The 12,232-nt window shown below is 44.1% G+C and overlaps 1 protein-coding gene across 1 annotated transcript; it reads left to right on the forward strand.

Annotated features, from left to right (window-relative positions):
- Positions 1–6,224: 6,224 nt before the first annotated feature.
- STX11 (syntaxin 11) lies at positions 6,225–7,088 on the forward strand (the record flags this gene model as incomplete). Its single annotated transcript, XM_080700259.1, has 1 exon — positions 6,225–7,088. One exon carries the CDS (start codon positions 6,225–6,227, stop codon positions 7,086–7,088), a length of 864 nt encoding a protein of 287 aa, XP_080556385.1.
- Between the last annotated feature and the right edge of the window lie 5,144 nt (positions 7,089–12,232).

The raw sequence follows: 12,232 nt of genomic DNA on the forward strand, positions 1-12,232 counted from the left end.
AATTTATTCATGTACTGTAATGCATAATAAACAGTAAGACTCGGTCTTCAGTTTTGTTCACACTCCCCTTTGGCCGGCGCTGGCAATATTATCATTGTCCACCCCAAGTAGAAGATGTTGGAATAAACTCTAACATTCTTGGTTCCTTTGCCTTTGGGGCTTTATAGATGGTCTTCATGATTCTCTAGATGGAAGGCAGGTCCTCAGTTGACCTTGATTTCTTATCTAGCTTCTGTTCATGCCAAGGAGCCATGAGGCAGTGCTTCTGAAGACCACCAGCTTCCCCGTGGGGAGAGAGGCCAGTGCGCTACCTTCTTTTTTCCTTCCTAGCAATTTTCTGCTCCTTAAGACTACCCCTGACCTGGAAACTGTTAAAGCTCTTCAGAACTGCAAGATATTTGTGAATAAAAAGCTGCCTAGCCAGGTATGAAATGCACGGTTTGGGTGTGCAAAAGGTCACCTGAAGATCACTGTAGACCGAGTGAGTCAGAAGCTCTAGTGGCTTCTGCACTCGGCCAACATCATCAGTGTCTGCAGGTGCCTCCCGGTGACTTGCCTCGGAAACACATGGAGGCCACTTAGCTACCAGCATCATGTGGTTCCTCTGTGTTCTCTTACATAAATCTTTATTGCTCAAGAAAAGAAGGCTTGAGCAATTCGGCCTTCCTTCCCTAATGGATCTCATTTTCAGAACAGATGACATGTATGTCTGAAAGAGAAAAAAAAAAATTAGGTAGCAGAAGCAGATTTCCAGAACTTGGTTATACATTTTCTCTTGCATTCTTACCTCCACACCAATCAACTTATAAGGACTTATTTTAGAAAATTTATGAACACAATTTACCAAAGTTCATTGCGTTATCCTTTATCACAGTGAAACACGAAGGTCCATGGAATTGTTTGAGATTTTCTTTGTCATTTACCAGAGTTCTCTTTTTAGGATCTCATGGTACAGAACCAAGCTGCTGGAGTTGATGGTTCTGTTGATGTTCTTCTTGTGCCCACTTCTATTTTTTGGGGGGTTACTGGGGATGGAATCCAGGGGCATTCTACCTCCAAGTGATACCCCCAGCTCTATTTTTTATTCTTTATTTTGAAACAGGGTCTCACTGAGTTGCAAAGGGCCTCGCTAAGTAGCTGAGGCTGGCTTTGAAGCTGGGCAATCCTCGTGTCTCAGCCTCCCAAATGCTGGGATTACAAGCGTGTGCCACCATGCCCCGCCCACTTCTATATTGTTATGTAACTTCTGCAGGGTATACATTGCTACCTGTTCAGGAGACATTATTAGAGATGGTGGCCCCTTAGGTACCTTTCTGTTCAGTTTTCCTAAGACTTGTTCCCTGGCAGTCAGGAAGCTTTCCATGGGTGGGAGCCATTCACCTGGGGCTGGGCCAGGCCAGGAAGGCAAAGGGAAGGTCTCCTCTGGGTCTCCGCCTCCCCAGAGGACCTTCACATGCTTTGGGCCCTTCCTTTCTCTCTCCTTATGGTTCATGAACTTGAGCCTTCAAATGAGTGCTGGCTTCACCTGATAAAGGACCTATGATGTAAGGCTAGTAAGTCCTAAGAAGGAACGCGAGTCCCTGCACATCTTCCATGACTGTACAGTTTGAACAGTGCTTTGTTTTTTGCGGTGTGGATGAGATGGTTTCCCCAAGTAGCTTCTATTATTTATTTATTTTGTGTTGGGGATAGAACCCAGGGGCATTCTACCTCCAAGCTCACCTCCAGCCCTATTTTTATTCTTTATTTTCAAAGAGGGCCTCACTAAGTTGCAGAGGGCCTCACAAAATAGCTGAGGGTGGCCGCAAACCTGCGATGCTCTGGTCTCAGCCTGACGAGCACTGGGATTACAAGCACACGCCACCACGTCTGACAATAGTTAAGTTCGTTATGAATGCACTTTTATACATTTGCAAAGGTTAGTTTTATGTAAAGCAAATTAATCTGCTAAGAACGTAAGAATAGCTGACATATATTAGCTGTTTTCTGTATCCCTGGTTATTTTGTAGGCATTTTTCATGTGCCATTCTCTTTGGTCTTCCTCTGGACCCTAAGAAGCAGGTCAGAGTCAACATAAGCATCAGGAGATTCAGGAATTTGTATTTCCCTGTTCTATAGTGATGTTCTTTATGAATGCACATTTTTGAGGTACTGGGGATGGAACTCAGCGGGATTCTACCTCCGAGCTACACCCCCAGCCCTATTTTTTATTCTTTACTTTGAAACAGAGTCTCACTGAGTTGCAAAGGGCCTCACTAAGTAGTAGCTGAAGCTGTCTTTGAACCATGATCCTCCTGTCTCAGCCTTCCAAATGCTGGATTATAAGCGTGCTCCACCATGCCTGGCTATGAATACACTTTTATACGTTTGCAAAGGCTAGTTTTGTATATAGTGATTAAGTGGTGCCATTCGGGAGCCTGACTGTTCTCTGTTCTTTACATAGCTTTCTGAATAAATTCTTTTCTTTGTCTTTGAGTGTTTGGTACTTTAGAAGGTTTTTATTTTATTTTATTTTGACACTGGAAGTTGAACCTAAGGGCATTCTACTTCTAAGCTACACCCCCAGCCCTGTTTTATTTTTTATTTAAAACAGAATCTAAGTTGTGGAGCATCTCCCCAAGTCGCTGGTGCTGGCCACATACCCATGATTCTCCTGTCTCAGCCTCCCAAATGTTGGGATTACAGGTGTGTGCCATCATGCCTGTTTTTGTTTTTTAATATATACTTACATTTATTTTTTGTTTGTTTTTTTGTTTTGTTTTGATGGTACTGGGGTTCCTGGAAACCCTTCTACCTCCAGGTTACACTCCCAGACCTATTTTTATATATTTTTTATTTGGAAACAGGGTCTCTTAAGCCAGCGCAGCTGACTTCCAACCAGTGCGATCCTTCTATCTTCGCCTCCCAAGTGCAGGGATTACAAGCGTGCTCCACCGCGCCCGGGCATACTTACATTTCAAAAAGCTGAAAGAAGGCTGGGCCACCCGCATGCTTGTAATCCCTGCGCTTGGGAAGCTGAGACAGGAGGATAGCAAGGATTCAAAGCCAGCCTCAGCTACTTAGTGAGGCTCTCAGCAACTTAGTGAGACCCCCGTTTCAAAAAAAAAAAAAAAAGAAGCTGAAAGAAAGGATTTTTGAAAGTTTTCAGCATAAAAAATGATAAGTATTTAAGGAAATAGATATGTTTAAACTTTATTTTTTTATTTTTTACTTCTTTGTGGTACTAGGGGTAGAACCCAGAGGCTTTCTACCTCTGGGCTATACTCCCAGATCTTTTTTATATTTTATTTGGAAACAGGGTCTCACTAAGTTGCTGAAAACCTCACTAAGTAGCTGAAGCTGGCTTCGAACCCATGCGACTCTCCTGTCTCAGCCTCCCAAGCGCGGGGATTACAAGCGTGCGCCACCACGCCCGGCTAAACTTTAAATAGTATATATTTATGCATTTAAGCATCACATGGTCACCCATTAATATCTTTTTATGCATTGATTCAAAATAAATTTTAAAAATAAAATGTAAACTAAGTATCTTAAGCTATTATCTGCCATATATTATAATTCTTACCCATTGTCAAATTCTGTTCATCTTTAAATTTTGTTCCAAGTGCAGGAATATCTGAGTATCATGACATCAAGGACAGAAGAAAGCTAGTTTTGGCCCAGGCCGGGTCTTTTTCTGCCTCTCAATCAAACTGAAAGGAGAGGCGCCTTCCCCATCGTTGAGATGGTCTGGTATTGATTTTAGTCACCACATAGCAGAAATGGCATTTTAAGCAGGAAAACCTGTAATATTATAAATCACAATCAATGAATAAAATTTCTGCTTAAATTGGATAAATAATGACCTTGGTAGGTAGGAGGCCATGGTGAACATTCACATTTCCCATTTATCACTAAATCTAGTTGGTCAGCAGTCCATTAGTGGTGCTGTATAAAATTAATTACCTAACTTGAAAGAAGCTGTTAATGTGCGACTGAGATCGCCCAGAGATGGTAGCCATTAAATGCTACCTGCTAGTTACAGAGAAGGAGAATTTTCCTGGCCAGGAAGTCTTGTGTGTAAGGTCAAAATAGTTCCTGTTTTGCCATAGGCGTGTCACTACAAATGGAAGTTTTCACTTCACTGGAAAAATATAAATATGGAAAATGTTATTTTGCCTTGGTAAGCAGAGAAATTATAAGAACCACAATTAAAGAAACAGAAATTCTGTCTGAGCTGCCAGCGTGTTTCAAAAAGCTATTAAAAGTGGGCAAATATTGCTAATGATGGATACACGCGTGTTATATTATTGCTGCAAGGCTATGTCTGATTGAAAGTTCCCAAGGTTTTATTGTTCTTGTTTGTTTTTATTTTAACCAGTTTTGTTAACAATGCTTACTATTAGGGAACACTATAAGGGGGGGGAGTAAGAAAATCTCAACTTTTTTTTTTTTTTTTGAGACTGGGTCTGGCTGTGTCTCCAGGCTGGGCTTGAATTCATGTGTTTGGGTGATCTTCCTGCCTCAGCTTCCCCAGCAGCTGACCACAGGGTAGGCCATTGAACCTAGGTCTAACTTCTAAATTTTGTGCTGGACTTTCTTATTCGATTTGTGTGTCATACTGGGGACTAAACCCTGGGGTGTTCTATCCCTGAGTTCTACCCCCAGCCTCATTTAACTTTTTTATTTTGAAACAGGGTCTCAGTAAATTGCTGAGGTTGACCTTGAACCTGCTATCCTGTCTCAGCCTGCCAAATGCTGGGATTACAGACATACACCACCAAGCCTAGCTTTATTAGATTTTTTATTTTGTTGTTTTGCTTCAAGGATGTCTTTTGCATCATTGTTAATAGAAAACTATTTAAGCTGGGCGTGGTGGTGCACACTTGTAATCCCAGCATTTGGGAGGCTGAGACAGGAGGATAGCGGTTCGTGGACAGCCTCAGCTACTTAGTGAGGCTCTTTGCAACTCAGTGAGACTTGTGGCACACGCTTGTAATCCCAGCGCTTCGGAGGCTGAGACAGGAGAGTCGCACGGCTTAGAAGCCAGCCTCAGCTACTTAGTGAGGCTTTCAGCAACTTAGTGAGACCCTGTTTCCAAATAAAATATAAAAAAGGTCTGGGAGTGTAGCCGGGAGGTAGAAAGCCTCTGGGTTCCACCCCCAGTACCACCAAAATAAATAAATAAATAAATAAATAAATAAATAAATAAAATAATAAAAATTAACAAATAGGGCTGGGGGTGTAGCTCAGAGGTAGAATGCCTCTGGGTTCCATCCCCTGTACTACAAAAAAAGAAAGAAAGAAAGAAAAGAAAGGAAGAAAAAGAAAAAATAAAAATGTAATTTAAGTCAGGATTTACATGGTAGCTATTTTAAGAGTTATTATGTATAGGACAGGAAGCTCCCTAGTGCTAAACAGCCACAAAATAAGGAACATTTAATGTTGGTCCCAAAGCCTTGTGAGTTGCCTTTATTTTAAAAACTTATTCGTGAGTCTTTTCTTCAAATACTTTTTTGTGTGTGTCTTTTTGATTTGCGATGATTGGAAAACCTAGAGCAAGAAAAAAAGAACATTTCCCAAAGCACTATAAATTTATTAATTGCTGATTGAGTTTTGCTCGCTTGTTACACTGAGCTGCAAACGCCAATGAGCTATAAAATACCACGGCGTTTGAGCCTTTCCGTTGGAGCTGTCTACTTGTAAGCCAAATGCCATGGGACACCCAGCTCCTTTATGCACTTATTACTTTAGCCGGGGGGAAAAAAACGATTAGGAGCACTGAGGAGAAGCATCTTTAAACCGGGCGTGGTGCCGCATGTTTGTAATCCCAGCATTTGAGAGACTGAAACCGGAGGATCACGGTTTGCGGACAGCCTCGGCTACTTAGCCAGGCCCTTTGCCACTCAGTGAGACCCTGTTAAGAGATAAAGAACAAAAAATAGGGGTAGGGCGGTGCGTGGTGGCGTACGCTTGTAAACCCAGCATTCGGGAGGCTGAGACCAGAGGATAGAGGTTTGCGGACAGCGTCAGCTACTTAGGCCCTCCGCAATTTAGTGAGACCCTGTTTCAAAATAAAGAATAAAAAATAGAGCAGGGGGTGTAGCTCGGAAGTCAAATGCCCCCGAGTTCCATCACCAATACAAAAAAAAAACCAGAATGCGCCTTAAGCTTCAGCTCCCCTGAAGGCACATACTGGCTTCTCCCTCCATGAATTTAACCTCCACCTCTGCGTTGCAGGCAAAATGAAGGACCGGCTGGCCGAACTGGTGGAGCTGTCCAAGAGCTATGACCAGCAGTTCCCCGACGGGGACGACGTCTTCGACGCGCCCCACGAGGACATCGTGTTCGAGACGGACCACCTCCTGGAGTCCTTGTACCGGGACATCCAGGACCTTCAGGAGGAAAACCAGCTGCTGATGGCCGACGTGAGACGGCTGGGCAAGCAGAACGTGCGCTTCCTCACGTCCATGCGGCGGCTCAGCAGCATCAAGCGCGACACCAACTCCATCGCCAAGGCCATCAAGGGCCGCGGCGAGGGCATCCACCGCAAGCTGCGCGCCCTGCGGGAGCTGAGCGAGGCGGCCGAGGCCCGGCACGGCGCCCACTCGGCCGTGGCGCGCATCGCGCGTGCGCAGTACAGCGCGCTCACGCGCACCTTCCAGCAGGCCATGTTCGAGTACAACCAGGCCGAGATGAAGCAGCGCGACAACTGCAAGGTCCGCATCCAGCGCCAGCTGGAGATCATGGGCAAGGACGTCTCGGGCGACCAGATCGAGGACATGTTCGAGCAGGGCAAGTGGGACGTGTTCTCCGAGAACCTGCTGGCCGACGTGAAGGGCGCGCGGGCCGCGCTCAACGAGATCGAGAGCCGCCACCGCGAGCTGGTGCGCCTGGAGAGCCGCATCCGCGACGTGCACGAGCTCTTCCTGCAGATGGCGGTGCTGGTGGAGAAGCAGGCCGACACGCTGAACGTCATCGAGCTCAACGTGCAGAAGACCCTGGACTACACCGGCGAGGCCAAGGCGCAGGTGCGCAAGGCCGTGGAGTACAAGAAGAAGCACCCCTGCCGGACCCTCTGCTGCTTCTGCTGCCCGTGCATCAACTAGGCGCTGCCCGCCCAGCGCACACCCGGGGGAAGAAGAAACGCGGGGTTCGGCAGTGCCCGCGCCTGTAACACCAGCACTGGGGAGGCTGAGACCCGAGGATCGCGGTTCGCGGACAGCCTCAGCGACTTAGGCCCTCCGCCATTTAGACCCTGTTTCAAAATAAAGAATAATAATAATAATAATAAAAAAGTAGGGCAGAGAGTATAGCTCAGAGGTGGAATGCTCCTGAGTTCCATCCCCAGACCCTAAAAAAAAAAAAAAAAAAAATAGAGTTCAGCCCCAGCCGGCCAGGGTGGCACACACTTGTTATTCCAGCATTCGAGAGGCTGAGACAGGAGGATCATGGTTCATGGACAGCCTGGGCTATGTAGTGAGGCCTTCTGCAACTCAGTGAGACCTTGTTTCAAAATAAAGAATAAAAAATAGGGCTTGGGGTGTAGCTTGGAGGTAGAATGCTCCTGGGTTCCATCCCTAGTACAACAACAATAGCGATTAATAATAATAATAATGATAATAATAATAATAATAATAATAATAGGGACCCAGCAGTCAGGGTGACACAATCTTGCATTTCCAGTAGTTGGGAGGTAAGACCGAAAGATCGCAAGTTCAAAGCCAGCCTCAGCAATTTAGTGAGACCTCAGAAACTTAGACCCAAATAAGACATAAAATAGGGGGCTGGGGGTAGAGTTCGAAGATAGGATGCCCCTGGGTTCAATCCCCAGTAACCCCCTCCACCCCCCAAAAAATAATTAAAATGTAGCCCTTGCTCAGAAGAACAGCTGATACCATGCAATGGCTTCAGTAAAGACAGATTCCTAATGAGTTTCGTGAGGTCACACGACACTTCAGTGCCTCTCCTCCTAGAAGTCGAGGAACTAACACATCTGACTGCGGGCGGTATCCACAGTGTGCCTGAAGTCAGTTCCGCATCTAATAGTTGGGGCTCATTAGCGAAGCAAATCCATTCGCCCTCCCCTGGCAGTTTCTTGGTTCTGTTCAATTTCAAGTGAAATCGACCCTGGGGAAAGCCAGGATTGCCTTCATTTCTGATTCATCTGATTTCCGCCATGTGATTCCTGCCTTGAGGTAGGCCTCTCTCTGCTCACCTCCCCTATTTACTAAAATCACACCGAACACTTACTATTTTATATCGCTTTCATTTTTAGTATCTTCCACACGAAGTTTATTTGGGGATTCTCTTTCCTAATATTTTTAAGCACCAAATACTGAACAAGCACTCAAAGAGAAGTGTACACCAGCCCCATTTTATGTATTTTTCACAGATAACTTTTATTTTTATTTGATTGCATGTATACATGTATGTAAATATAAAATGCTAATATTCACTAATGTATGTATAGAGTGGTCAGTTGGTTTTACTTTTGTAAAAATGAAATATAAATATCAAGAACACTTTTTTTGGCCCTTGATCTTGGTTTGCTTCTTTTGAGTTTATCAACCCCAGTTTACATTTTCTTAGACAAGCTCAAGTCAAAACTTTGTTTTAAACAACTCTATATTGGTTGTGTTAGTAAAGATAGGCATTGAAGGCTAAAGACAGGAAGGATCAGAGACATTAAAATGATGTTTTTGGAAGAAGCACTTTTGGTTTTTCTGTGAACCATTCCCTCCATTCATCAAGATGGAGTTATTTAGCTTGCTGTGGTGGCGCACACCTGTAATCCCAGTACTTGGGAGGCTGAGATAGGAGGATGCAGATTAGAAAGGCCAGCCTCAACGATTCAGTGAGACCCTCAACCACCGAGAGGGCCCCTAATTCACAAGAAAAAATAAAAATAAAAGACGGATGGGAGTGGAATTCAGAGGTAGAATATCCTTGGGTTCAATATCCAGTAACCTTCACCACACATACACAAAGATGGAGTTGTTTAAAACTAAAAAAAAAAAAAATCCTGTTTTTCAATTAATCTTAATAAATAATACATTATGAATATTGTATTTATTTATTTATTTATTTATTTAGTGGTACTAGACGTTGAACTAAGGGGATTTCTACCTCTGAACACACCCAATCCCATTTCATTTTTTATTATTTATTTATTTATTTAGATGCTGGGGATTGAACTCTGGAACATTCTACCTCTGAGCTACACTGCAGCCATTATTATTATTATTATTATTATTATTATTATTATTAATTACTTTAAGTAGGGTCTCTTGAGGTTGATGAGAGTCTCACTACCTGTTGAGGCTGTCTTTGAACCTGTGATCTTCCTGTCTCTGTCTCCCAAGTACTGGAATTGTAGGCATGCACCACCATGCCCGCCTCTTTTTTTTTTTTTTTTTTTTTTTTGCGGGTCTGGGGATGAAACCCAGGGGCATTTGACCTCCGAGCTACTCCCCCTGCCCTATTTGTTTATTCTTTACTTTGAAACCGGGTTTCACTGAGTTGCAGGGGGCCTCACTAAGTAGCTGAGGCTGTCCGCGAACCGCGATCCTCGGGTCTCAGCCTCCCGAATGCTGGGATTACAAGCGTGCGCCACCACGCCCGGCTCATTTTTTCATTTTGAAACAGGGTTTCGCTCAAGTTTCTGAGGGTCTTGCTAAGTTCCGGAGACTGGACTCAAACCTGTAGTCCTCCCATCTCAGCCTCCCAAGTATTGGGGTTATAGGCACGTGCCACATAGTCTATAAATATCCCTCTTATATATTTGAGCCTTGACCATTTACATTCTAGTTGACTTTTTCACTTGCTGTTTTTGTTTTTTTCTGCTAGCTACTCGGGGCTATAACATCTGGATAGAACTCTGAGCACAGGGGAAGAAACGATCAACTCAGAGAATTCACATAACTACGCCTTGCTTCCTGTCCCGAGTGGCCGTAGTTGAGCGCAAGCGTCAGGCCTTGGAGACTGGGCTTCGTTTACCTTGCTCCCTTTCTTCTGAGTCAGCTCTTAACTCTTTCTACCAGTTATTTAATACAGGAGCAATTGTAGCCGGCAGTTCTCTTGCTAAGGTCCTTCGGAAGGGAGAGGCTTCTACTCGGCAACAAAGAAGAACAGAATGATGGCGTTTGTAGGAAACTGGACGGAGCTAGAGACCATTACACTGAGTGAGACCGGCAGTCACAGAGAGTGAAGGGTCATGTTTTCTCTCCTAAATGGAAACCGGGGAGTAATGAGAACCAAGAGGAACTTTAGAGGCTAGAAGAAAACCCCGTGGAGCGGGGAGGGGGGGGTCTAGAGGAAGGGTGTGGGGGGGTCACGAAGGAAACTTCCACAGACGTCATGTACCTATGTGAGAATCCCAGTGACAGCTCAGTATCTTGTTTGGGGAAGGGGCAGTGGGGCGGGAGCTGGGGCAGTTCACTGAGGGCAGGGTACGCGGACGTCACTAACCCATCTCAACTACAGGATGATGTGAGACCATAATGCACCGATAAAAATATGTAAAATCAGAATTAAGAAAACAAAAGAACAGTTTATTAAAAAAAAAAAGAGTAGAAAGAAGAATATGTGGACTCCTCGAGGCTCGCTGCTTGACCTGCTTATGACCTGAAAAAAAATCTAGCCCTGTGCTTAATTTTATTTATTTATTTATTTATTTATTTATTTATTTATTTTGGTGGTACTGGGGTTCCTGGAAACCCTTCTACCTCCAGGCTACACTCCCAGACCCATTTTTATACTTTTTATTTGGAAACCGGGTCTCTTACGCCAGCGCAGCTGGCTTCGAAACCTGCGCGATCCTCCTGTCTCTGCCTCCCAAGCGCGGGGATTACAAGCGCGCGCCACCACGCCCGGCTCTGTGCTTAAATTTAATTTCACGATTTAAATATGAAAATTATGAGAAGCCAGTCAGACTCAAGTCTTCTCTCAATTTTTCCTGGTTTCTTTCTCCACTAACTCAAGAGATTTGTTTCTTTTTTAATTAATACAGTTTTCCCTAAGGAAGAAGGATAAAAAGTCTTCACACAGCTCCATCGGCAGAGTCCTCATTGTGGAAAAGAAATATTATAGAGACCACAAGCTACTTTTTGCAAGAAGAAATAGTTCACAGATTGGACTTACTAACCCTAAAATATATGAGTTTTAAGGCTCTGGGTATTTTTGTAGTTCTTAATTTTAATTTGAGAATTAGGTAGTTTATTTTACTCTACTAAGAGAATGAGTGGACTGTTGCCTAAAAGGTAAGACTTCGCCCTGTGTCTAGTAACCGCTCAAGTGTGTCATAGTGGTCAAGAGTACACATTCTGAGGCAGGTGTGCTGGTGCATGCCTGAGATCCCAGCACCTGGGAGGCTTAGACAGAAGGATCACAGGTTTCACGGGTTTGGTGTCAGCCTCAGCAACTAAGAGATTCAGCAATTTAGCAAGACTCTGTTTCAAAATAAAATAGGGCTAGAGTAGAACTCGGAAGTAGAATGCCTCTGGTTTCAACATCAGTTGCGCTCTCTCTCTCTCTCTCTCTCTCTCTCTCTCTCTCTCTCTCTCACCACACACACACACACACACACACACACACACACACTCTGAACTCCACTCCTGAGGTTTAAATCCTGACTCTGCCATATTCTAGCTTAAAATTAAGGCTTAGATTCCTCATCTGGACAGAATTGAGCTTTTTAAAGAAGCAAGTGACACGTGTAAGAGCTCTGAGATCGGAGCCGGGCACACACTAAATGTTACTTCTCTATAGCTGTTATAGAACTTTCTCTTTACCTGAGCACTATTAGTGACTCAGGGAAGTTATTAGTTCTGAAGTCTGGAGAAAAAAATAAAGCCTTCTTTTCTTAGTAGCCTTTAAAAACTGGAATAAAAGCCAGGCATGGTGGCACACGCTTGTAATCCCAGTACTTGGGAGGCTGAGACAGGAGGATTGCAGGTTTGCGGCCAGCCTCAGCTGCTTAGTGAGGCCCTCCGCAACTTAGTGAAACCCTCTTTCAAAATAAAGAATAAAAAGCAGGGCTGGGGGTGTAGCTCAGAGGTGGAATGCCCTGGGTTCAATCCCTAGTACCGCACACACACGCACACACACACACAAAAATCATAGCATAGCTCACCCAGGAACATGGTACAGAATAGGTTAGATGCAAAGAATGTTGCAAAAGTAAGGTTTTTTTTTTATTCTAGAAGTGATTTTTTTTTCCTTTTTATTCTTCCAACCATATAAAAGACAATTT

This window comes from Muscardinus avellanarius, assembly GCF_963383645.1.
Source record: "Muscardinus avellanarius genome assembly, chromosome: 8".
Classification (NCBI taxonomy): Eukaryota; Metazoa; Chordata; class Mammalia; order Rodentia; family Gliridae; genus Muscardinus; species Muscardinus avellanarius.